At 39.1% G+C, this 27,761-nt stretch overlaps 2 protein-coding genes across 2 annotated transcripts in view; one reads left to right on the top strand and one right to left on the bottom strand.

Moving 5' to 3' along the window:
• The window catches only part of LOC106032270 (uncharacterized), a 61,932-nt gene extending 53,600 nt beyond the window's left edge, over positions 1-8,332 (bottom strand). The window contains exons 1-7 of the mRNA XM_048071822.2: positions 8,057-8,332; positions 7,814-7,914; positions 7,446-7,515; positions 6,562-6,692; positions 5,300-5,388; positions 2,498-2,597; positions 1,152-1,195 (exon numbers count right to left, since the gene is read on the bottom strand). Coding sequence (XP_047927779.2) covers positions 1,152-1,195; positions 2,498-2,597; positions 5,300-5,388; positions 6,562-6,692; positions 7,446-7,515; positions 7,814-7,914; positions 8,057-8,219 — 698 coding nt within the window. The 5' untranslated portion in view covers positions 8,220-8,332. The remainder of the gene's footprint in view (positions 1-1,151; positions 1,196-2,497; positions 2,598-5,299; positions 5,389-6,561; positions 6,693-7,445; positions 7,516-7,813; positions 7,915-8,056) is intronic.
• Positions 8,333-16,427: 8,095 nt separating this feature from the next.
• On the top strand, positions 16,428-22,403 carry FGG (fibrinogen gamma chain). The gene is made up of 10 exons (XM_013175322.3): positions 16,428-16,754; positions 16,848-16,892; positions 17,336-17,519; positions 17,618-17,711; positions 18,674-18,804; positions 19,452-19,585; positions 19,700-19,884; positions 20,347-20,624; positions 21,023-21,189; positions 22,176-22,403. Exons 1-10 carry the CDS (start codon positions 16,683-16,685, stop codon positions 22,188-22,190), a joined length of 1,305 nt encoding a protein of 434 aa, XP_013030776.1. The 5' UTR covers positions 16,428-16,682; the 3' UTR covers positions 22,191-22,403.
• The last annotated feature ends 5,358 nt before the right edge of the window (positions 22,404-27,761 follow it).

The raw sequence follows: 27,761 nt of genomic DNA, 5'->3' as shown, positions 1-27,761 counted from the left end.
AAGCATTCAAACAACCAAATATTCTGTAAAACCAAGTATAACAAATCCAGCCTAAAAACAGTACATGTAATAGTACAATGGGAATAAAGCTAAATAAAAGAATATTCTGATTTTTTTTTTTTTTTTTACTCCATAGACATCTGTTTATAAACTTTGTCTTAAACGTAAGTAGGGATTCTGAAATATGAGCAAGAATTTCAAGGAGTAGACTTTTACATGAAAAAAACTAGGAGTTTAGTACATAACATCAAAAATCAAGTTTCGTTAGTCATTTCAAGAAGTTTCGACCTAAATTCAGTACAGTACTGTCTGCATTATGTGTAACTAAATATGCAAAGTCCGTTTTTAATCGAGAGGTGTGTCTTCCTTCCAATGTGAAGGACATCATTGAACAGAAGGTATTATGATTTTCAAGTCTTTTATTGGAATATTCCATAAATGTGCAATAGAATTACAGGCAAAATCCTGATCTCTCTAAATTGGTTACACGTTTCTACTGCAGTTCAGTGGAGTGGGAGTTTCTTTCCACATTTTTTCCCCTCAAGCATTAGAAGGTCCAAGAACACTACTACTAAGTGCACTTGGCTTACTTAAGTAGTCACTCATTTTTATGGACTTCAGTGCAGTAAGATGATGCAGAAAGTTAAATTAGGTGCCAGAAATTAACCCAGTGCTTTCAGCAACAACTTTTCAACCTTATGATTTTCAACTCGGGTTTGCAGATGGGGCTATTCATACTCAGCTTCTGCAAAACCTGACAAGAATGCTGACGTATGACCCAATCTCCTTCTGTACATCTTTGAAGATAGGAGTTGCTCAACTACCCACACTGATGGCCAAACAGAAAAAGCTGGGTATCACTGGTCTGCACCGTAAGATTTCACTTCTTGACACAAAATGGACAGAAAAAGAAAGTGTTAAATAATTCACTGTTTCCTCTCATTTTAAGTTGGTTACAAAAAAATGAACTTTCTTTCAGTTCCAAAGAATATTAAGTGAGCATCAAAAAAAGCACCCAAAACCTTTACTGAAATAACTTCCAAATAAATGAGTTCAGTAACAATATGCAAAATCCCTAAATGATTAAGTTATCATCCTGTCATTATAAGAGATGGAATATTTATTTACCCATTTCTTCTTATATTATTTACCTTCCTGCTGCTAGCAAATCAAATTCATCCCTATTCCAGCCAAACTAGAAGAAAAAATACAAATATATTACTTATATATAAGTCTTACACAGCACAGAAGACTGCTTTGAGTAACAATACATTGGTCGTACTTAACTCCAGAAATCTAAAGAACAATATAATTAATCAGCAAGAGCTGTAGGTGGATTTGAGCTGCTAAACAGTAAATCATTAAAAGAGTTCTGACGTATTTCAGCTTTCCTTCTTTTTAAATACACGCAAACAAATTCTCACAGTCACACCCCCTTCAAAAAAGTTTCAAAATGTAATATACATCTTATTCAAAACTTCCATACACTGGAGGTTTAAAAGTCTAGCACCTTTCATCACGTAAACAAAGCACTGTGATTTTCCAACTTTCGAAGATTATCAGTTCCTGGACTATTACCAGTCATCCTTGTGTTGTTTTCTGTTTAACTACAGGTTATTCTTACCAAGTTCAACACAAAGCAAGAAATAAATCAAAAAACAAAACAAACAAAAAAAACCCAATGCCTGTAAGAGAAACCTGTCTTAAACTTTTAAATAGATTAGATGAGGTATCTCTGGTGTAAAGAACACACGCTAAATAAAATAACATAATAGCATTTAATTCATTTAGTTTAATTACACATCAGAATAATTTATAGACATGAAGTCAGAAGAGTGTTAGGTTTTAGAAAGCACATTTTTAACTAGACAGTAATGCATACTCTCACGTATTTTTAAAATATACATCAAAAATAGCTTTCATGTTCCACAGTGTGTGGTCATTCACAAAATGTACAACCTATTCAAACCACATATCCTGCTTGTATTATTTGTTGAAATTCCTGGAATTTGAAACATGTTGCACTGAAACTCAACTTCTTAAAATAAAATTGCTTGCCCATTGAAAAAGACAAGCACATTAGACCACCCAACGACCAACACAACACAAAGTGAGATCTACTACCGCCACCTTGTGGTAATGAAAATACAGTACTTGTTTCTTAACCTTGCACCAAGTTTTAAAGTTGGGAAGGAAAAAAAAAAAGTGAAATAGTGATGAAACATGGCAAAATTTCCTCAACTTCATTCACTGAAATTATTTCCATTTTCATTATATTTAAATGACATTTAAGTTCGTAAATATCCCTGCTGCAAATGTAGTAGAAGTGAAAGGTGGCAAAGTTTCATGCATATAGACAAAAAAAGAAACAAAAATTAAAGAGCTCACCCTTTTCAGCTTAGTATTGACAATTTCTGAAGTAGCAAAAAATGGCTCACAGTGACACCTAAATATTCACTCAGATGTGTTCATCATATTATAATTAACTTGTACTTACAGAATGAATGAGTGGTCCTAACACAATCCCACTATCAACGCATCTGCCAGTAATAACAATATCGGCTCCAAGGTCAAGAGCCCTGCTTATTGGTCTTGCTCTAAAAAGAAAACAGAACAATAACTATTCTAACTTTTTAATGTATCATTTATAAGTCGGTTCTCTGCCACAAAAAGGATAAAAATCACTTTAAAATCCTGCACAAAATCAATGAAATCAACTTTAACAACTAATCAGTCACTGTTGCATAAACAATGAGAATTTTGAAAAGGAAGCATCACAATACCCAATCAAATTCATTACACGATTGAAATACTTTTCTTGATGCTCATAGAAAATGTCTTGAATGTAGTGCAATAGAGGGTCACTTATCATCAAAAATAGAAAATACCAAATGTTTTACAGAGAAAAGAATAATCAATCATATTTCATTTGTGGATGAGTATATAATGACCAATAGCAGGGCACCTGCTCTACAAGGTCCTTTACAACCTAAACCATTCTGTGATTACATGTTATTCACAAACAAAGGTTGGTGACTTTGCCCTCCAAACTTAAACCTTTCAGGTCAACCTCAATTAAGTGTTTATAAAACTTGCAATATCAGCCAACTTCAAGTAAAACATTATGCAGTCATTATTTCTGAAGAAACTCAGGCAACGGGTTTTCCAGACTGGTCAGGTAGAAGTTGGCCCAGTCAAAATTAACCAGGCTAGCCTCAGGCAAAAGGAGCCATACTCACTGGTCAAATAATAGATTCCTCCATTTTTTGTGAATTAGACAGCTTGAAAACTCAAACTCGATAAACTGTGTGCCTTTAAAAAATAAACTAAGAACAACATTTTTCTGCAGTTTTAATAGACTTAGTCCTGCTTTTGCCAAGGAAAAAAGAAAGTGCACAGAAGTTCTTAATGATATAAAGAAATTACATATCAATAAATATATATGTGCTATATATATGCTGTGTATCTCAATATGACATAAATTAAAGGATGCTAGCTAGAGAAACAATCACATACAGAGCATACAGGAACAATGTACACCTCTGGGCATACTGTTAACTAAAAGTTACACCTAAGAAGCACAAATGGGGTTTCTGCTTAGAAATATGCAGGATCATGTTAGACCTGTATAGCTACCTCTAAAAAGCAGTAAATTAAGCAGTTTGCATCTTACTAAAAACTCAATCCATAGAACTCATCTCAATTCAGGAGGGACAGAAGAAATACTTCAGGATCTATACTTCAATGCTAAGTTTTCAGATGTAGTTTATGCACTGAACCAATAATCAACTTTGTGATTTTACCCAATACATCAAGATGTTGACTCCTTTTACAGAGATATATATATATATAAATAAATTTCTCACTTGTTTTGTGAGTAAGCATCTGCAGCAGATGCCGTCAAAAGAAAATTAACAGTTTCATAACTTGCATTTTAAGAGGCTAGTTAGTAACTTACACGTGAAGACATCCAAGATTAATGAGCCCATGAAGAAATACCACTTTTATTAGAAAACCAACCTCAAGACTCTGCTCTTCCAGCCTCCATCAATGAAGCAGAGCTAGATATAAAACATTTTTAAAAGGCATCTTTCTCATATTAGTCTGCTTTCATTCTCTCTGCTTTCAGTTGCACTTCCTTAAAATTGTGAATAAATCATGAATCACCAAAACTTTAATTAACACCTTCTCGTAACTATAAACCTTAACCGTTATTTCTTAGATTTAATTTACAGTTAGTTACTCATGATCTGCAAATCTTGCAAGTCAAAGGTTAAGAGAAGGTTTAAAAGAAAATCAAAGAACTACAACAGAAAACACTAAATACAGATTTAAGGACTCATCTATTAAAAGATCCCCATTTTACAGAGAAAAATATACATTAAGTACAGCTATACCTTGCTGTTTTGCACTGATACATTTTTTGGAAGTGCAATACTAATGGTACTAGAGAGAGCACAGCTGTTTTGTTTTTTTTTATGATGTTTAATGTAAAATAGGAAGACTGCATGCACAGATTTCAGAACTATACAGGAGGATAACATATATGACATGGAAGATGGAAAAGCAAAAACATGATCCCAGGATCATTAATTGGAAGATATGCTTGGCTTTTGTAAACACCTGGTTATTCTCCCATTTTTCAGTTCTCCCTCTTCCATGGACTTTATTGACACTGATTCCCCTTAGGAAGTTGATGGTGACAATGAAAATATAACTGGTCTCAAATAGGCAGCTACAACATCTGTGTTTAGATGTTTATAGGACGTACTTAGTATCATAAAAGAAGCAAGGGAAATCTTTCAGAACAGTGATCTGTCCCAGAAAGCCAGTTTCTGAAATTTCAACAGTATGAACACTGACACGTAGTTCAACACAGTCTAATGCGACCTCCCACAGCATTCAAAGCACGTCATCACAACACCTTAACTCCTCCTACACTACTCTGCCAACGACAATCGTTAACAGATCCACGCACTGGTACTATTAAAATATTATTTACAAACTCTACTTTTAAAAAAAGGATTTTAAAAATTGTCATAATTAAACTATATTGGCTTGAATCAAAACCTGAGGAATCTCAAGTGATGTAATGCTAAAGTCAAAACTGGCAAATTTCTGAAATAAAAATGTATTTACAGGTTACAACAAAGGCATTTTTTGTTTTCCTTATTGCTTGAATCATACAATGGTGAACCTTAAGTACCGAGGTACCACTTGCAAATCCAAAAAGAATTTTAACATGTTGACTACATGAAACTTGTTCCATACTAAAAACAACTTGTTAAAAACAACTCACCCAAGATGCACATTCATGCTATGAATGCTCTCTGGAAATTGTTTGCCACTCTCTAAATCTGTGATACCAGCTCCTTTTAGGTTTTCTTTCTGTTAGAAAACACAAACGACCAAATATTTTAGAATACCTACTGTAAACCTTTTATTGATATCAGACAATAGATCTATTTCATAACAACTCTAAGAAAATTAATTAGTAACAAATATAAATCAGTTGAATGACTAAAAGTTCTAGATACTTTTAATACTCCTTTTCCAGCACACAGAAAAAGAAGTCAGTCTTCAATGTTGTTCTATTCACAGATGATTAACTACAATGAATGGGTAGTTTAGGCTTTCAAATCATCTTTAATTCCTGTAGGACTGAGTAAATCAAACCCTGCCAACAGAAATGTCTGCCATAACAGCAATGGTGGCACAGCCAGAAAACAAGGTTAATACCAGAGCTCAAGGTGATTAAACTCAGTATGTCAGGTTACCAAGGAGGTATGGGTATAACTTGCAAATAAATTTACTCAACCTTCATCATTCAGTAGCATGCTAGGCCTGCACAGATTAATAAATCTCACGTTGCAGGTACAGACTGAATTATAATGCAAACCTATCCCCTTTTAACTACCACCAACGTATAAACTGTTTTCACAGTATCTTTGCATGTATGGCAAACATTTTTTTTTTCAGAAACAGACTTTAAAAAAAAAAAAACAACTTTCTTGTAATGCATAAAGACAGACCAGAAAAGCCATAGTTCATCCTAGATTTCACCAACAAAAAAGTAAACCTTCCATCCTCCCAGTTAAAGCTACCTTCCAGACCATAAACTTAAGAACAGCTACCTGTAAATAGAGCAACAACTTGAAATGCCTGGGAATTACTAAAAAAAGCTGAAAGGAATAAACATTTGAGATGTAACCACACTCCATTTGGATGTAAGATATTTAGCATTCAGGGTTATTTAACTTCGCCAAAAACAATAAGTAACAGCACATCCCATCTTTTCCTGAAGGGAGTACAGACCTTAAATCATATTTAGTTTGCTTAAAGAAGCTAAATAACAGCAGATCCACAGTGTTATAAAATTCACCCCCTTCACATATGAAACATTTAAAAAGTATCAAGAATTGTTTTCATGCATTAAAAAACAAACAAAGTGAAGAAATAGTTTTAAATGCTTTTAACAGTATAAAGACACTGTATACATATGCAAAAAGTAACCACCTATAAGACAGTTTTTACTCCATATAGATTGACAAAGTAAAATACCTCACTCATTAGGTCATCTCCAGCAACAACAGCTATTTTCAAATCAACATCCGCTTTCTTCGCCACCTCCTGAAGGGCAGCTGCACAAGCGAGGGGATTAACTCCACCAGCATTACTGATGACACGAACACCTAAACAAAAGAGATCTAATCAAGTAAAACACTAGAATTACATTAAACTATGAACCCTATCAAGTCAGTGAAATGAAAGGATCAGGCTAAGCCAAGGAGGAATTGTCTACAGAAAAATAATTGTTACTGATACATTTCACCTACATTCTCCGCAAGTAAGGGGTGGGAAATTGACCACAAAGACAAACCTAACAGAAACTGACAGCATTACAACAGTTCCTACAGATATGACATTTGAGACCAATCACTCAAGGCACCTGTGCTTTCCAAACAACTCCATTTTTACCAGAAATATTCATCTCTATAAATTCCAAACTGTTAGCAAGGTATTGGGTGCTTCAAAGAATTCCCTTCTTCCTCCCAAGCTCAGCAACTTGTAAACGTATACTCACGTAAACAGAAACAATGCAAGTTTTAGGAAAATAAACAAGATTCTAGAGCTGTTTAGGAATGCTGCCAAATTTTTAGATTGCATTAAAAGTCAGATTTAGATATTTTTAACTAAGATTTACAAAGTGATCTTCCATTCAGAAATTAAAGATATAGTAACAATTATGCAGAGACATATGTATGCTTATATATATATATATTTCTAATTACAGGCAAACATTTGAAGTCATGATTTGACATTTGGGATTTTTTGCTAACTTTTTAAGCATTACACACAGAAGACGGCAAAACACTGGGGTGAAAAGCACCCATCCAAAGAGCTGAAGGTCATTAACATACACACTCACGTGAAGGGCAGCGTACCTTTCCTGTGAATGTCTTTTATATACGGAGCCATGGCAGTGGAGACAAAATCCGGAGTGTAACCCAAATCCTGAAAGAGTTAAAAGCCATAGCTGTTTGTCATGAGTGAGTCAACCCAAACCCCTTTTATTGGTCAATGGACAAAACAGGGAAGAACAAGTTTTCAAAGCATTTAGTCAGTGCTACAGGAAAAGACTCCAAAATGCCTTTTTACAGCGGGACACTGAAAATACGCGTCCCTCAGATAAAAACAGCAGCTCGCAGGCAAGAAGAGCACAAAAGCAGGCGCCTGGTCTGTTTCAAGCAGCGGATTGGGGTGATTCAGGCTGGGAAAAGAGCTGGGGAGGCAGCTCAGGGCGGCTACTCACGGGGGACCGTGCTCTGGCGGCCGTCAGCAGCGACATGGTGATCTCCGAGAGGTAATCGAAGACGAGGAAATCCAGCTTCCCGCCGTACAGGAGCTGCGGCACTGCCGGGGCAGGGAGGAAGGCGCCGTTACCTCCGCACGGAGGCCACCGGCCCGGGACGGCTGCGGCGCCGTGGCCCAGCGCCCTCCCGCCCGGCTCCCTCCCCGGCTCCCCCCGCCACCCCCGCGGGCAGCCGCCGCCTACCTGCGGCCGCCGTGTCCCCCCAGAAGCCCGAGGCGCAGCCGATGCGCACCGCGGCCCCCGCCGGGGGCTCGCAGCCGCTGCTGCGCCGCCTGCTCCATCGGGGCGGCCGGGCGGCCCGCAGCAGTCGCGGCCCGCGGAGCGCCAGCAGCGCGGCGCAGCTCATGGTGGTGGCGGCGGGCAGGGCTCCGGGCACCGCCCGGCCGCCAGGCCGCGGCCCGCCCCGCGGCCCGCCCCGGCCCGAGGGGCCGGGCTGAGAGAAGCCGGCACCGGGCGGGACCCGGCAGCCGTGGGGGGCAGCCCTGAGGAGAGCAGGGGCAGGGTTGTGGTAGCGGCAGCGGAGAGTCAGGCGGCCCCGTTAGGGGGTTTATGAAGCCCTCTCCCCACACACGTTAGGGTTGTCACGGCCTCAAAGTTCCTAGTGCCTATGTATTGGTTAAAAAATAAGACTGTGTGTGTGAGTTCGTATCGCAGTCCTGACAGGAAGGCTGAATTTCTAGCCAGTGACCGTCGGGTAAATCCCACCAAGCCAGCAAATTCAAGGCACAGGGCCCTCAGAGGCTCCCTGCTTAGGGAGAGCCCACGTCATTTCTCCGATACAGCAAGGACTGTGCCCAAATCCAAAAGTTTTGCATGCAAATCTGGTGTAATAACTGCTAGGCCTGTCCTGACACATACGTTTTGGTTCGAGGTGGTGTCGAGTCATCTCTCGCAAATGAAACACTAAGAAAATCCGGGGTCTTTGGAGAAACACCAAAAAATATGTCATGCGGTGAGACATTAACAATTCCAAGTATATAATGAGTTAGGAGGTAGATTTTCTGATGGAAAAAGCCACGTTAAAAGTACTTAATTAAGTACTTTTGAAAACTGTTGATAAAGCATTCAGTTAGTCTAATTTCTAATTGCAATGAGAGATGATGCAGTTGAGATAGAAAATAATCATGCTGTGATCTTAGGATTTGGTTCTTTATTTAGGGAAGTGCTGTGTTTTCCCATTGCAAAAAGGCAGTAAAGTCACATACCACCTAGCACAAATCTACACAGATACATTTTAAAAAAGACAAGATGATGAAACACAAACCAACTGTGAAACAACTGGGGTACAGTACAGGGGTGAGCAGTTAGTCTAGAAGATCTCCAGAGACTCCTTCATTTTTGTAATTCCTTACCTTAGTTATTAGGAAGCACCATCTTCTAATTTTCAAATTTCTCAGTGCCTAAAAGAATGATGAACAATTACTATCCTAAATTATTAAACAGACAGAAACAAGGAGAGGCCACAGAGAAAGAAAAATTGGTTCCCTACACATAGAGAAGAACTAATTCTTGAGTATTAAAGTATTTAATTATCACATTGAAAACGTGAACTTGTAAACATCCAAGTAATCACAACAGGGAAAAAAAAATCCCTTGTTACGTATCCATAGCTAACTACAGAGAGCTTTTTCCTAATTACGGCAATGTATATTTATTGTAGCTCGTTAAGTAAAGAAATAAAAATACCAGCTTTACAGCAAGAACCAGAAAGACCACTCTGGTACAAAATGCACAGCCATCAATACAGCCGTAAAGCCAAGCACTCTCTGTAGCTATATTTTAGTGTTGTCCATGTGCATTTCAGTACGGAATACATTCAGTAAGATTCCCACATAATTCCAATGTAGCAAGATGTGGGGCTAACCCCTGGTAAGGTCACCCTAGGTTGCAAGTCTCAGACCCTGCAGTGAAATTTAAATGCAATTTACCTTTGTTGAGACTCCGTAATCAACCAGGAGTGAACGTGCTGCAGTCCTTATTCACTTCTGTCCTTCAACATATGCAAAAAGGAATGCCAGTCACTGACAAACATAATAATTTATAGCCCAAGAATGTCAGTAAAACGGCAAAATCGGTTGGGCCAAGGTTTCACGCTACAGAATCGGATTTCTGGACGGGGACAGGCTGACCCTACTGACCGAAAGGGACCGAGCGCCCTGCGGCCGGTAGATGGCCGTGTCTGCCCGCAAGCAGAGCCGCTCCCTGCCCCGAGGCCTCGGGGGGAGCGGTCTTGTCCAGCCAGCGTCACCCGTCCTGGGGGGCAAATGGGTGCATTTCTTCCCAGATAAACCTTTGTTCACATTTTTTTTGTTCGCACATTTTACCTGTATCAACATACAAATATCCACACGCACATATATTGGTATAACACTCTTGGGATCTAAAAGGTACTTTATTCTTTCAATTTTGTTTCAGGTATTTTTTCTGGCATGGATTTTGGCAGCAACTGGCTCAGTGATGGGCTGGATTGTGCTTTGCCAAAAGACATTTTAAGGCCCTCACGAATGAATACAAGATTACCATTTCATCAAATTTACATATGAATACTTGCACGTGTGCTTGAGAGAATTAATATGCAACATATATAAGATACTAAAACCCACCTGTCAATGGTTCTGTCAAAAATATGAGGAAAGGATTTAGGTTGTTTCCATTATTTGAAGTGGTGCATTGGAGAAATGAAGGCCACTGTTCTGTTCCTTTCCCCAGTGAATGTATTTTTTTACTCAGGTTAGACTCATTGGCTGTTTAAAAGGGTTGGTAAGGCTCCAACAAATTATCCGTTTTGTTGATGAGAGTAATTTATACACTCCCTGGATTCTCTTCATTTGATTAGACATGATTTTCTTAAAATCAAGATAAAGTCCATGCGGGTGCAGGTTATGCAGGGTAGTATGAAACTACTTCACCCCACATTACCATCACATGGGGTGTCTTAGTTTTGTCATCCAGAAGCAGTTATATGGTGGCACGTTCCTCACATTGGGAACACAGTTGTATCCAGCTGTGGTGGCATGCGTAGTCCTGGAGACTCTGTTCTTCTGTATAATTAACACAGATGAACAAAACTGCATTTTATTGAGGTTTACTGCAGGTTACTGAGACTGTTGGCAGCTGATGATTCTGTGGAGTAATTGGCACCCTCTAGTTTCAACTGAGCTGTTGTCTATCTGTTTATTAACCCTCAATTGTGCTCCTGCAAACAGTCTGTATCCAGAAGAACATGCTTCAGTTCCACTGGTCTGCTACTTGTTGCCACAAAACCTCTTGGTTTTGTTTTGAAATTGACTCCTACTAGCTTATTTCACTATCCTCTGTTTCTCTCAAGAAAAAACAGTCTGAAAAATCACCCTGTGCCACTTATCATTCTGGGGACCCCAGTCTTAGCCCATCTAAATCACCCCTTTTCCCAACTGATGAGTCTCAGCTGACTCACTGTTCCCCATGCTGAACACCTGTGGCCATCTTTGCTGCCCTTCATTGAGCCTTCATTGAGCCTTCTCCAGTTTATATATATATATATAATAAATTATATATATATATATAATATATATATATTATATATATATATATATATATATATATATATATTCCGTAGGGACCACCACCAGCACAGTTTTCAAGGCACCAATGAACCAGGTACACACTGGGGTGTGATGACATTTTCTGGTTTGTTCTGAATTCCTTTCCTCGCAATTCCAGTGGTTTATTTGGGGTTTGGTGCTAATAAGCACTGAAGCAATGTTTCCATAGAGTTACCTACCACATCCCAATGGTCTCTATCATGAGCAGTAACGATCAGTTCAGAGCCCATTGTTTTGCACGTGAGTTTAGGATTGTTTTGATGAAAACAGAGAGAAGTTATTTAGAGGACCCTTTCCATATGGACTTGGGAAACAATGTCCTGTCGTGTTGACATTTTGGCCTTTGTGTGATTAAACAGATTTTGGAAAAAGTTTATTGCTCTTTGAGGACATCAGATGGCACTGTGGGGTTTGTAGTGGAGCTGCCAGTCAGTAACAAGCCTATGTGAAATACATACCTGGAGGTATTAGTAAAATGTCTCTACTTGTAGCCTGGATAGGTGTTGCAGGCTAACACTGATAGATGCCATAGCTCTGTTGCATGGTAAAAAGCCATGTCCATTGGCTCTACTGCTTAATGTACAGCTTTTAAGCACAATATGCATTTTGAATTCCTCTCGTAAATTGTGGGAAGAGAGGGAAAATAACCTGGCTTTATTATTTATTTATTTATTTATTTGTGCTGGAGAAAGATAAAGGTTACAGAGTTAAAAATAAAATAATAAATAAATAAATAAATAAGGAATATCATTATTTTCCTGATCAAATACAGGAAATGTATTTGACTGTATTGACAAATGTAGGTCAGTCTCAGATTCACAATTTCGTTCAGTGGCACTAAATGCTTCCATTTAATTCTATTATGTTAGTGCCATTAACGTTTCAAATTTAGGCCTGTGTTTCCCTCTTTGTAAACAGATTTGTGCATCGGCATGGAGCACAGAGGATGTGTAAAGGAAATGTGAAATTAGTTCTACCATCATCCTGAAGTAATCCTGGAAGTCAGGGCAGACAATGCAGAGTACATTGTTCCAAAGCAAATTAGCTTTTTCTAGGATTTTTTTTTTTTTTGGCAGTCAGGCATCCTAAAAAATGACTTAAAAAAGTACAAGCAAAGTATTTCACAGGCCAATTTTTTATTGTGAAACATTACATTTCTTCTAATTTCTGTTAACACCATTGTAAATAAGTTCCTTTCCAAAACAATACTATCAGCAGATACCAATAAATATTTTTCATTGTATAGAGGAGGGTCTATTTAATTTATTGAAGTTCTGTCCTCTCAACTAATTACAAAATATTCAGCAAATATTTGAAGTTATTACTTATCTTTTCCCCACAAATTAGTGGATGTCTTTGTTTAACAAATGGAGTTCATTGCTCTTGCCCTCAAGGTAAAGCATACATTGTAATCTCTCTTTTTCAGTTAGTCTAAAAGCCAACGTTTTCTAACCAAATCAACAGTTGAAAATGATCTCTGTAAATCAGTAAAGGGAGAGGATTTGCAATGTTGCACCTAATACCCCTATTTAAGGCACAAGCTGCTCAAAGCTAAATAACGATGTTTAACTTGTCCCAGCTGATAGTTTGGGGTTTTTAGTATGTTTGGTGGATTTTCAGTATGTTGAAGTATAACATTGTGTTCTGGGATGCAGAAAAACCTCAAGAGTGATAAAGCAAGTAATCATGTAATCTGAACTACATTTTATGTTGCTATATTATGTATAAAAAGTGCTGGAAAAAGATGACCACAATAGCATAAGTCACATGCCAAATGACTTTTAACAAACATCATAGCAGTTTCCCTGCTTAGATTAAATAAATAAATAAATAAATAATATCCATCATTATTTAAGAATATATTCTAAAGTGAGGGAAATTGCCTTTTCCGTATCCATGGTGTGCATGCAGAAAAATATCTTCTGAATTCTTTCCAAAACACTCCAAATGCAACCATAGCTGACATGAAACACGTGGATATTGTATTTGACCTCACTCAGCTTTTAAAGAACCAGAACCCTTTCCAGCCCATATTGGAACAGAAACAGCCTGAATCTGTGCTGGTTTCATAAGTGAAAAGAAATAAAAGCCTTTCCTACACAGAGCAACTGGTAACTAATATTTACTGACTAACCAATCCTCCAGGTATTTACTTCAGGAAGTGCGAGGAAGAATGACTGCTGCACAGAGTGGACTGTTGAATTGGCAAAAATGTTGCCATTTGCATTTTGCCCAAGATTTAAATATTGAAAGAAAAAGCGAAAGATGACTTACACAACTTTTTTTTTTGTTTTTCATTTTCACTTTTCTATTTGTAAAGCAGTTGGTTTTATAGCATATGAGAAGCATAGCTTTAGTAGTAGATAGCTTTTTAATCACTTCAATTTCTCAGCCTAGTTATCACTCCTAGCAAAGGAGATTGTGCCCACTAATCTTCAGAGTTTATTGGCAGTAGTATAAGCAGGGTAGCGCGTATTGGTAGTAGGTTGTAGGTTTCATATTTACTTTTGGGGGTTTTCAACACTTCTAAAAATAAATATTTTTACATTTAAGTTTCCATTAAAACAACAACAACAAAAAGATGGAAATGCTAAAATAAATCACTGTAGCATTTCTGAAATTGTATAGATTGATATTTCAAGTTAGACTCTTAAAGTACATGAGTAGGAGTCATAAATTTGGAAAACTGTTGTTTTTCTAAGATGGTCATAAGAATAATCTGATATTCAAGGACTAATTTACAAATACAAGAATATTCTGATTGATATTCCTGAGGGAAAATATGCTGTGAATAACGGGAAGGTGTTGGATACTCTCCATGTGGCTGTTTGACAAAAATACTAATCAACTAATTGAATTGAACAAGACTCTTTTAAATAAATGATTCACTTTTACTATCTGCTTAAAAAAATAAATTGCAAGAAAAAAAGTAAACTGAATTTGAGAACTCCTTTTTCTGCCCATGCTAACATTAATCATTCCTCATTTGTTAGCAAATCAGCAAATAAGTTTACTGGAAAGAAAAAAAACTGGCCAGAAAATCAACACAGCTAACTTATGTTGGGCACGTCTTTGGGTAAAACAAGGTCTCTAACACGTTAGTTTTGTAAAAGGGTCAGCTATTTTGCAGCCAGGACCAACCAAGAGGAAATGGTATGAAAAGGAGGAAAACTATCACATTGACATTTCACTAAGAACACGTACTGGTTTTGACTTAATGAAAAGTGGGAATAAGTTATTTCAAAACAATGCAACGTGAAACCATAGAACTAAAGAGAATGAAGCAAAGAGATGAAAGGACTAATTATTCAAGGCTACACCATGACTGTGTAATCAGTAAAACAAACAAAGACGTTGTCAGGTTTAAATAGTTACATTTTCTGCTAAGAAGCAAAAGAGTTTAGAACCAGAAATACAACTAGGCAGCTCTTATAAATGCAGTATAGAGATATTTGGTAATCATTAAAGAAATGTTACAAACTGATTCCTTCATGAATGTGGTGAAAATTCAGTTTTCCCATTCCTAGCCCTTTTGTAGTCATAATGATCCTTTTTTTTTCCAAACCCAACTAGCCAGTTATCTGGAGCAGTAAAACTCTGTTTTGTTTTTGTTATCTGAGATATGGGTGACTTTAGCAAAAATTATCATATTATACACTGAAATTATTTCATTACAGCTATTGTCGTGTGTTAATTCTAAAAAGTTAGGATTTTTTTTTTCTCAGAATGAACAAATATATTTCAGTGCCAATGTTGACTGTTACCATCTTTTCTGAGTCCTGAAATTTTTGCCTAGAGATGCAAGACAAATTTTTGCATGTTCTGTTACCAAATATTCTTCCGAAAGAGTTTCCAATATATATGTACTACTATTAGTAACAAAAGGGAAGGGCATGTTCTTTACTCTGTTAAAGGACAAGGGCTACCTGGATTGTGTTATGTGGTTCACGTATTGTGTCACAAACATTATGTGCCCACCTGCCCTCGAGAGTACATCTGTGATTGAACCTGACCCATTTATTGGAGAAAGTTCATACCAGGAACATACTCGTGCTATACAAGCATAGGAAAGGAGCCCTGGTTGTGCACAGCCACTGAAATTAAACTTCCACCATCCTCTGAATCCCGTGTCATTCTCACACCAGCAAATACAGCAAAGCAAGCTTGAGCAATGTGCAAGCTGAAATGGCAAGGAGAGTCACTGGTAGTTTCCTGAGCTCATGTTAACAGCACTAATAAAGAGATAATAGAAAACACAAGAGCAGTTGACTTTTATCCATTTTTATTTACTCCATTTTCACTATTTAGCAAATAGAACTAGCCACGTAAAAGGTGGAGTCTTGTCCTGAAAATGTATTGAATGAGGCAGAGTACAAACACAATCTCAGAGCTGGTCTCTGTCCCTGGAGAGATAGCACTTTTATCTAGAACGAGCATGTTTCTGCAAACACTTGTTCCAGACTTGTTGCAATAGGAAGGAAAACATTTCTTATCCCAGGATACTGATAGCATTAATACCCCAGCAAGGCAGCTTTGATCAAAGTCATTCAAACAAACTCCCTGAAATGAAGGATAGAGAAGATTCATGCTTCGATTGCCTGTGAGAAATATCACTGGCATCTTCTGCAGCTATGCCACTGCTCAATGTGGCTTTATACCTGCCTCGGTTTTATCGTCTGCCAAGTAGGGGGAATGATGTTGAGCCCTTTTTGCAAAGCATGTTCAACTCTGCATAGGGAAAGTACTACATACGGGCAAAATATTCTTAGTATTATTTCACCTTAGGCTATGGGTAGGCGTTGCACACAGTTCACGTAGTTACTGTGGCTTCTACCTATGCTACCTGGGTGACACTTCTGCCAGTCCCCATCCCAAAGCCACGTGTGAATCTGCTTACACTTGTGTTACTAGAAGTAGCTTCTCCAGTCCTTGTTTCACCTTTCTGCCTCCTTTAGGGCCTGGCTGGAACAAAGATAAAGTGGACAAGTAGGAAGCAAGTTCTGCAAACGGGAGGAGTACGAGATGAGTGCAAATTCTGGGAATCCACCTCAAACCACTACCCCACCTCTTCCCGCTACCTCACGGAGCCCGCCCCCAGCTCCAGCCTGCTCCCTTAAACCGCTGCGGCCGGGTGCTGAGCCAAAACTGGCTGCCGATAAAGGTGCTGCTACCTCGGGCACCGGGCTGAACGCTTTCGGCTGGCAGCACACGGTGGGGCAGGCACGATGGGGCTGAAGCCAGGCAGATGGACACCACTGGGGTATCTCCTCTCCTTGCTCTTCTCTACCAGCCTGGCGGTAAGTGGAGAGGCAGAGTGTTAGAAAATGTGTCAGCGCTGAAAATGCTGCTGGAGAAAATTCACTGAAAATGATCTTGTTTCTTCTCTTCAGTACCTTCCCACCAGAGAAAACTGCTGCATATTAGATGAACGATTTGTAAGTACATGAACAATTTCCTTTTATATTAAGAGTCTAAACAAAGCCTTCCTACACTGATTATTAACTGCCATTATCTTTTGTAGCTTCATTAGATCCTCATTGTTATTTTCAATACTTATTAAACTGGCTGTGGTTAAACTCGTTGTTGATTAGTAGCTATAAACATATGTTGAAAAAGGCAGCTGCGCTGCTGATAAAAGCATTTTAGAAGACGCTATAAGTAACAGCATGCACTGTTTTCTTGCTAAGTGTGCACGTATACACAGTGTGAAACTAAACTGTCTCTGTAAATTTAAACACCACAGACAGTGGCAAATGCCTACCCCTTTTTTACCCACAGTCATTTGTACAAACCATGACTTAGAACTCTCCTGCCCAAATATTCTGCTGTCCTTTTTTTGCTCCTGAAACATTATAATTTATTATTCTTTCCTCTTTAGGGTAGCTACTGCCCAACAACCTGTGGCATTGCAGATTTCTTTAACAAATATCGTCTCACTACGGATAACGAACTGCTGGAAATTGAGAGAATTTTGCAGCAAGTTACTAACTCCACAGGAAAAGTAGATTATTTGATTCAACACATCAAAACCCTCTATCCTCCAGATAAGCAGCCACAACAACGTGAGAATATAAAAATAACTACACAATTGAAAAATATTATGTCAATTGTTTTTCTAATTTGCCTAACTGCAATTATCTTATCCATTTGTCTGTTTTAGAGTCAGTTGAGGGTTTGACTCAGAAGTCCAAGAAAATAATTGAAGAAATTATCAGATATGAAAACACTATTTTGTCTCATGAAAGTACTATACAGTAGGTATCTCCCACCTTTTATATCACTTGACAGTCCAAATAATTTTCTTTCTCTACTTTTATCAACTGCAATTAAGGCTTCTTCAGAAAGGGTTTTTGTGCTTATGTGCACCACTATGCCCACACTGTCATTACTAGCTCCCTAGCAAGATACATTAGGATCATAAGGGTCTGATAGTACATTCTTTGGTCATCTGCGTAATCTATTAATTGTGCATGAAGTGCAAGATAAGAATGTCATGAAGCCTGGCAATGTTTTTATGTTTCTTTTGCTGTGCCAACTATTTCTAACTTTTTTTTTTTTTCATTGGCTTGGGAGAATTTATTAATATAGTTTGCTTTGTAATGCAGAGTGTATGGAATATTTGTACAGTCATTCACTCTGGCTAGTTTTTCTGCATATATCCTAGAATATCAGCTCAGTTCCACAGACATAAATCACAAGTAATTATAAAATCAATGGTAGTCTTTTGTAAGCTGATGTTGAAAATATAAATGAAAACACCATTAACTTGGCTAAAACTTGAGGATATGTTTTTTGACCTGAATGTAGCAAAATCTCTGCACCTGTAACACTATATCAAATATGGCTTAGGCACACTGACTATTGCAGTAGTTTATTTACATAATTTATGTTTTACAAATGTGCCCACAATTAAGGAAGAATAATTTATCATTTACTAATGAGAACGAAGAAAAACATTCCATAGCATTACAGTCATGCATGAATTGCTGATTTGAGTTTTGCTGATTAGAGGCAAGTCAAGTTTTGCATAAGATTAAGTTTATGGTTTCCCATTTTGGCTAGTTTCCTAACTTTAAATATCAGTGCTAAGAGAGTCTTCCCCTTTTGCAGGGATGTATGTTGCAGCATACTACATCAGTCAGGCATGTGTGCAGAGAAATGTGTATTACTGTCAATAAGAAACACCTGAAGCAACAAGGCATTTTTATGTTTCCAGACAGTTGACAGACGCACATATAACGAACACCAACAGGATCGTGCAACTGAAACAGAAGATTGCTCAGCTTGAGTCAAGCTGTCAGGAACCATGCAGAGATACTGCTGAAATACAGGAGACGACCGGAAGAGGTGCACAAAATGCTTCTTGTATGGTAGAGGGTTAATTCAGTTGCGTGTATTGCCAGTTGGCATCACAGCAATGAAGTATACGTAGTCTTAAGGGACATAGATTTTTACAAAGATATGTAAGATTGCAAGTTCTGAAGTCAGTGTTTGGAACAATTTAAGTACTGGGTAGATGCTCTGCAAGAAGGACATTCAAATGGAACAGAGGTCTCACTTGCCCCTTTGGCCTTTTTGACCAAAATATGATTATCCCAAAACGTATGTCATCAGTGACAGAAGGAGAGTTGCTGTGGACAGAGTGCAAACAGAAGATAACTCATTATGACATTTCTACTGAGTCATATGAAAAAATTTAGCTCCAGAAGTGCTGTTTTTGTTGTTGTAGAAACTAATGCAATGACTATATTTTACATTTAAGTTGCTTAAACTCCATGGAAGACCAAGGTCGTTCTCGTCTTATACAAGTCCTGTGACCTTCAGTGAGTTTTTTATGGCAGTGACATTAAAGTATGTAGACTAAATAGTGAACTTTGCAACAGTATTTAGATGAGTTGTATTTTTTGCACTAAGAAAGTTGCAATATCAAATAGATGTGAGGATAGAACTGCAGCTAGATTAATAACAATCCTTTTAATATATGCTTATTTCAGATTGTCAAGATATTGCAAATAAAGGTGCCAGAAGAAGTGGTCTTTACTTCATCAAGCCTCAAAATGCTAAGCAATCATTCCTAGTCTACTGTGAGATTGACTCATATGGCAACGGCTGGACAGTATTACAGAGGGTATGCCACTTATGTGTTATTACCATAAGCAAGCTTACTGCATCAGCACAGTTTTTATTTGCTTACATAAAATATATCACATTTTGGTTGATTTTTTTAAATATATTTTTCCAGAGATTGGATGGAAGTGAGGATTTCAGAAGAAATTGGGTTCAGTACAAGGAAGGATTTGGACATCTGTCTCCAGATGACACCACTGAGTTCTGGCTGGGCAACGAAAAGATTCATTTAATAACTACACAGTCCACTCTGCCATACACCCTGCGAATAGACCTGGAGGACTGGACTGGCAAAAAAAGGTATTTTCTCATGAAGCTTCTGAAAATGACAGCTTAAAGCTTACTGCTCCCACTGTTGTGTCGGGTTGTACATACTTTTGAAAAAATTATGGTGCTGTTAGGTCTACTAACATGCATAGGACACTGTATAGGCTCCTGAACTCACAAGTGTGATGCCAGCCCCTACGTGTGTCTGCCTGAAGGCCGCACACAAGCAGCCCTAGTTGATTTGGCAGAATAGATCTGTTTCTTCCTCCGTCTGAGAAATTCTTTATGACCATAGTATGCCTAAGCAGTAGGGGATACATATAGGGATACATATATGTGTGTATATGTGTAATGTAGGTCTTCTATACATCACTGAAGACTAGGAGTCAGAAAACACATCTAATGCTGGAGCATAAAAGTTGTTTCTGTATTTTTCGTTTGAGCACATACTGGGAATGCAACATGCTTACATTCACCATTATCCTCTGTTAACAGCACTGCTGACTATGCTGTATTCAAAGTGGGAACTGAACAAGACAAGTACAGATTGACCTATGCATACTTTATTGGTGGTGAAGCTGGAGATGCCTTTGATGGCTTTGATTTTGGAGATGATCCAAGTGACAAATCCTATACCTTCCATAATGGCATGCGATTCAGTACCTATGATAATGACAATGATAACTTTGAGGGCAACTGTGCTGAGCAAGATGGATCTGGATGGTGGATGAACAGATGTCATGCTGGCCACCTGAATGGCAAATATTATATAGGTAAAATATCTTCTAAATACCTACTTTCAGATATCTTCTAAATACCTACTTTCATGTGGAAAAAAGTAACCAAGGACAATACATTTCAATGACAAAAAGAAAAAAAAGTCACTTTCATTGAGTATATTTTGCCATCTGTTTTTTCCAAACTATACATAGCCCATTTTTTTCAATAATTGTTAATATTAACGCCAGCAGTAGAAACTTCTGGCAGCTCTCCAGCCCAAAGTGGAAGTATCAGTCCTAAGAGAAGTAAACTGGGGGTCAGGGGCAGTGAATGCATACTGTTAGTATGCCTAGGGATATCATAGAACTGTTAGTACCACAAATATGTATGGGATGGGCACATTAATTATTTTAGAAACAACTAAATATTTTGTGCCAACTGATATTTTTAGATGGCGTGTACACATCTCAAGATTCTGATCCAGCTGGATATGACAATGGCATTATCTGGGCAACCTGGCGTGACCGGTGGTACTCCATGAAGAAAACAGCAATGAAAATCATCCCATTCAACAGACTCTCAATAGATGGACAGCAACACTCAGGCGGCACCAAGCAGGTTCGACCTCAGGAGAGAGGAGATGTTTAAAATGAAAACAGAACATAGTTATCATTTCAAGTACAGAGCACGGACAGCTGAAGTGTTAAGCCCTCTGCATCTTAGGCGCATCAGCTTTGTTTACCATTTTGTCACTGAAATATTTGTGTTTTGATTTTAGTATACCTTCTACTTTAATGTTTCTTTTAACAGATAGATAAGTGATTGGTCTCATGATCAGAAATAATTCCTTGCCACCATTTACTTTGAAGGCTATGTTTTTAACTTCCAGCTAGTGTCATAGAATCGTTACAGTTGGAAAAGGCCTTCAAGATCATCTGGTCCACCTACCAGCAATATCACCCACTAAACCATGTCCCTACGTACCATGTCCAACCTTTCCTTAAACACCCCCAGGGACAGTGACTCCACCACCTCCCCGGGAAACCCGTTCCAATGCCTAGCTACTCTTTCTGAGAAGAATTTTTTTCTAATTTCCAACCTGAACCTCCCCAGAGCAACTTGAATGCATTCCCTCTTGTCCTGTCTCTAGTTATCTGTGAGAAGAGGCCAACCCCCAGCTTCCCACACCTTCCTTTCAGGTAGTTGTAGAGAGCAACAAGGTCTCCCCTGAGCCTCCTCTTCTCCAGACTAAACAACCCCAGTTCCCTCAGCCACTCCTCACAGGACTTGTGCTCCAGGCCCTTCACCAGCTTTGTAACCCTTCTCTGGACATGCTCCAGAGCCTTGATGTTCTTCTTGTAGTGAGGGGCCCAAAGCTGAACACAGGACTCAAGGTGCGGCCTCACCAGAGCTGAGTACAGGGGGATGATCACCTCCCTGGTCCTGCTGTCCACACTATTCCTGATACAAGCCAGGATGCCATTGGCCTTTTTGGCCACCTGGGCACACTGCTGGCTCATGTTGCACTGTCAACATGCCATTGTAGCCTTATGTACTTCTTTCTTAGAAGAACATTAAAATGCTGTCTTTTTTTTCTGTTGTAGGTTGGAGACGCATAAAGGGACAATTTAGCAAAGACTGATATGGACAGGGAAAATAAATCTTTCATCTGTGAGACACTGAACTTATCTCACCTTCCACAGTTTGGAAGTCAACTTTGTAAAAAGCTGTTGGCTGTAAAATGCTCAAACGTTTTCCTTGAGCAGTGCTTACTTCTTATGTGGTTATTTTTTCTGTACAAATTCTCAATAAATTTTTGATTACTACAAAAATGCTGAGCTTACTGTTTGTGCTCTACTGTTGGCCAAACAAAACAAAGTAAACACTATAATGCTTGGAAGGTTACTCTGATCAAATCTGTTTGGTTCAGTCATTCCTGAATTGCACACCAGAAATTTCTGCTGTTTGCTTAGAAGTGTGTGTTGGAGCTATTTCTTCATAAAATGTGGTTTGTTTCCAAGAGTCTTCATTTTGTTTTCTGATGAAATTGTTGATTTGTGACACAGATCAAAGTACACAGCAAATTGAAAGGGACCTAGTTTGCTGCTAAAGGCCATTTAACTGAACCTACCACAAAGTAATGAATACGTTTTCAACCAGGATGTGTTCGGAGGTATACTAGCAATAATAAAGATATTTTATTCCAGAACATACATATTAACAAGTTTCCCAAATATTATTCAGAATAGAAGTTTGGTTTTCTATATAGCACACACTACCACACTGTACAATGATTATTCCTGAATGCCATTGTAAAACTATTGTTCCTGAATACCCTATCCATAAGCATTTTAAATGATTCTAATGTATATAGCATGATTTTCAGACCAAAGATGTTAAAAATTGCAGTAGAAAATAATTACATTTTAGTTGCATTTGCTTTTCCTAGATACAGTAATAATTTTCCAGCAATCCACACTACCAATCCAACAGCACAGATCAAGAACAGCAAAGAGTTGGTTGGAGATGCTGTCTGAATGTACTCATTCAGAATATTTGATGAGTATTTCTGGGTAAGGGATTAATTATCAAATCAGATTAGGTTTGTGGATAAATTGCTCAACAAAAAATATATTCAGGCTAGAATACAAATATAGATACATATCAGGTTGATATATGAAGAAATGCTTCCTGGTCTTTCCTTTTAGCTACCATTGAGCAGCCAGAAGTTCACCCGATATTTCTGAATAGCACATTCAAATAGTTTATTTTAAAGACAGAGAAGTGTAAGAGGAAGGCAGGTTTTTCAGGAGTAGGTCAGAAGAAGCCATTGCTAGCATAGTGTCAACATGGGGTTAACAGCTCTTTGGGATGAGAGACCACCCCTCCTCACCACTGAACCAGTACATTTGCATGGCTCTGTTGCATCCATGCAACCAGCTGTGGTTTGCAGCCCAGCTCCAGTCTTGACACACAATTCCTCACCAAGCAAAGCAGTTTTCCTGAATGTTTTGTGCAGTGAGGCCTCTCCCGTGGTTCCTCATGTGGTACATGCAGAGAGACCTGTGGGAAGGATGCAAGCTGGGAGCTGGCCAGCCCAGCCTGATCCTGGTTTGACAAACAGCCTCTTGAGTGGCATTGGCCAAGTCACTTTCACTTTCTGTTTTCAGTTTATCCCATGTATGGGATAAGGGTTGTTAAACAATCTTAAAGCCCCACCTATGACATCTGTAGCCACATTCCTCTAGGTCTGAACTGTGGTTTGCTCCTCCCAGTCTAGCTTTTTGGTTGCAATGACTTGTTTGATGAGAATCTGCTGTAACTGCACACATTTCATTGCCGTAAATTGGCATTTTATGGGTTGCTCACATGAGCTAATATTGGCTCATTCTACCAGTTGATTTGTTGATTGGTGTCCTAAAGTCTCAAGAATAATTTTGAACCTCTATGGAGAGGACCATCTGCTCGCTCCAGAAGTCTGTCAGGTCACAGCTGTTGAATCCAAGAAGCCTAATGATTCACTGAAGTCCTCTGACAGTGCTCAAAAGGGAGTCTGCCAGATCCCAATCTGCAGCTATACCCCATGGGCTCTGAAAGAAGACTGGCAAGATTCATGCCTTTTGGAGATCCTTCCTATTGTTTCCAACCATTTAGCTATCAGAAAGGGGCCTGAACAGATCCATCTCTTCTAACTCTTAGAGAGAGAATAATACTCTCTAGTTGTGTTTTGGTGTTTGTTGGTGGTTTTTGTTTGTTTGTTTTTGTTTTTGTTTTGTTTTGTTTTTCAAGTAAATATATTGTACTTTGACTTAATGCCCCCATTTTGTATTCTAAAAGATCTTATTTCTCCTTTCTAAATCAGTCTATAATTGCGGCCTTCAGAGCATAGACAGTATAATATATTTATATATTTATATTTATATTTATTTTATATTTAGGCTAACCTATCCTCGTCTGAGTTTATGAGTTCATAATAGGGTTTGAGTGCTACACTGTTTGCCTTCCTTTGATCCCTGTGATCAATCCAAAGGAAAAAACAAAATAGGAAGGGATAGAGGTGTAGTGAGGCAAATAAGGTGGACAGACTGAAGGACTTTTGTAAGGAAACTAGGACTAAGAGGGCAGAGAGAAGGTACTTACTACCATTGGCTGTCCAGCCAGTAGGAGCAGGGAAGAAGACAGACTGGAGGAAGAGGGTGGTGCAAATTCAGAAACACGAACACTGACTTGCAAGCTGAAGTGAAGCTGAGGCCCCAGCAATGTTGACTTGGGGGAAACATGGGACCAGACGCAGGGACTGGCTAGTAACAAATCCAAGAGAGATGAATAGGCTGAGGAAAATGTGAAGAGCAAGTGGAGCTCAGAGCTGGGGCTGGAGGGAAATTGTATCTAAGACAAAATTTCCAGAGGAGGGACAGGAAGAAGTGGATAAGAGGAGGATAAGGCACCTCCTGGAAACTTGTGGTGGGGATTGGTGATAAAACAGGAGACAGAGGCAATGATGGGCAAATGAGAGCTGGTAGACACTAAGTTGAACATGAGTCAGTGATGTGTCCTTGCCACTAACAAGGCTAACAATATTCTTGGCTGCATTAGGCAAAGTATTGCCAGCAGGTCAAGGGAGGTGATCTTTTCCCTCTACTCAGCATTGGCGAGGCTGCACCTGGAGTGCTGTGTCCCGTGCTGGGCCCCCAGTACAAGAGAGACTTGGACATACTGGAAAGAGTGCAACAGAGGGCTACTGAGATGATCAAGGGACTGGAGCACCTCTCCTGTGAGGAGAGGCTGAGAGAATTAGGACTGTTCAGCCTGGAGAAAAGGAGGCTCAGGGGAAATCTTATCAATGTCTATAAATACCTGAAGGGAGGGTGCAAAAAAGACAGAGCCAGGCTCTTTTCAGTGGCACCAGTGCCAGGACAAGAGGCAGCGGGCACAAACTTCTTTCCTGTACAGGTGATGGAGCACTGGCACAGGCTGCCCAGAGAGGTGGTGGAGTCTCCTCATTGGAGATCTCCAAAAGCCACCTGGACATGGTCCTGGGCACCCTGCTCTGGGTGGCCCTGCTGGAGCAGGGGTTGGACCAGGTGGACCCAGAGGTCCCTGCCAACCTCAGCCATGCTGTGATTCTCTGATTCAGAGCTGGCTCACAGCCAGGGCACACAACGCAGAACTAAATCCCGGACTCCCCAACTATTGTCGTGGCAGCCTGCCAAGAACAGGGCAGCCGAATCACTAAACTACACTTCTGTCCTTTGATCATGAATTAAAGTTAAATCCAAAGTTTATTTAGCTCTTAGCCTTTAGCCTTCTCAAACAAACAGACAGAGAAGTGACTGGATGATTGCAACAAGAAAGCAAAGGTACAGGCTGAAGGTCAGGCCCAGATTCAGCCCTCAACTGGAAAGCCTGAGGAACTCCTCCTTTTCCCCAGCTTCGCATACGAAGCAGGAAAGCCCTCTTAGCTTACCTAATGTTTATGATCAGTTATCAGCTTTTTTTTTTCTTTTTCTTTTTTTTTTTTTTTTTTTTCCCAGCCCCTCTAGCCTTGTTGGCTGGGTTTTACTTGAACCAGAGCTTAAGTTTTTTTGTGTTTGAAGGTGACCAGAGAACTGCACCCTCCATCAGAGTCAGAGGAAAGCTGGCTCATACTACTGCAATGTCCAGTCTTACACTGGTAGTGTACGTGCATCACACCATTAGCAAATTTTCTTACCCTCTGTTACTATGGTTGAAAAGGCAAAAATCCTTCTACTTGATGTGCTCACATTGCAAGAACCTGGACATGAAGAGAATGGTATGCATTTCCTGTTTCTTCAACACATTTTGTTTTGAAGGCCTATTACATTACAAAAATAATATTCAGAGAGTATTGAAGATCACAAAATCAAGCTCTTGCAAGTTAGGAAAAACAAGAACTAATGTGACACATCACATCTGAATTACGCTTACATATTCATTATGATACAGTCCTAAAGATACTATCACCCAGTGTTTTTTAGTGTTTGTTTTGTTTTGTTTTGTTTTTCCCATTACATTATTTGCCTAATTAGTGCTGAGCATGGGAACTGCAAGAAAAATGAAGGACAATTTGTTTGTTGCTGAGGTTGTAATAAATGTAGTGAGCAAGACCAGACTGGGTACAGTCATCTCTTACAGCCGATACTCTGCAAAATTAGGTACTATTCCTGACCTCTTCATCTCATTCCCATGGGACCACAGGCAAGTCACTCAGGGATCTTAGAGCTGGCTGCTGGATGTTCCTCCGGAGCCCCAGTGCTAAGCGGAGAGCTGCAGCTGAGGTCAGAGGGGTCTGCACATACAGTGTATTCTAAAAACTCAGTGTATCAAAAAAGATCCCCAAACCTAAGAACTACTTTTGGACTTAACCTTCTCACCTGGCTTCTGCAGCTGTGAAATGGAGAATGTGGTGCCTCACAAATGAGTGTTGGTAAAGCACTGGGATAGTTGAGTGATGAGCACCATAGGAAAATCCTTGAGGTTTAAGTCTTCAGAAAAGAACATACAGCTTTGGGCAGCACTGTACACACTAAACATGATCAGGAGAAGGGAGAATCACAGGTGATCCAGCAGTACAGCCAAGTACATGTTTGTACACACAAGGAGGGCATGTGGAGGTGTATATGCAATTCTTGTGTTCCTGAGCATGGAGGGCATCAAGCCATGGTCTTTGAGCAGAGTTTGGGGTCTATCAAGTATGCTAAATTAGAGCTCATTAGCTTGAGTGGGGGACTGTCTGTGGACCCAAGTATATTTTGCATGTAGTTCATTTTACTCTGTTCTTTGAAATAACTTATCGCAATGCTACAAGTCTTTTTGTTATCATGATCTGAGCCAGATCAAAGCCAGAAATAGGAGAAAACAAAGGGTCCAATTCAACTTCAATGAACTTTACATGGAGAGCGACAAAGACTTCTGAAGACAGAACAAGAGGAAAAGCAGAGGAAAGGAGGATAAGAGAAAACTAAAGAGGCTGTTCCAATGGATCCAAAGCTACAATCAGCTATTTTTAGTTAAAAATGTACGGTGTCATAATCAGGCTTAAACATGCCTCTGTGGTGCAGAGTATGATAAGCAGCCTGTAGTTGGCAGAGAGTTTTGTGAATGTCATGTTATTTAAAAAAAAAAAAAAAAAAAGAGAGTGTTTTATTCTTTCAACTGATTAAGCTGAC

This window comes from Anser cygnoides, chromosome 4, assembly GCF_040182565.1.
Source record: "Anser cygnoides isolate HZ-2024a breed goose chromosome 4, Taihu_goose_T2T_genome, whole genome shotgun sequence".
In the NCBI taxonomy this organism is placed as follows: domain Eukaryota; kingdom Metazoa; phylum Chordata; class Aves; order Anseriformes; family Anatidae; genus Anser; species Anser cygnoides.
This window is presented reverse-complemented; position numbering and strand designations above follow the sequence as displayed.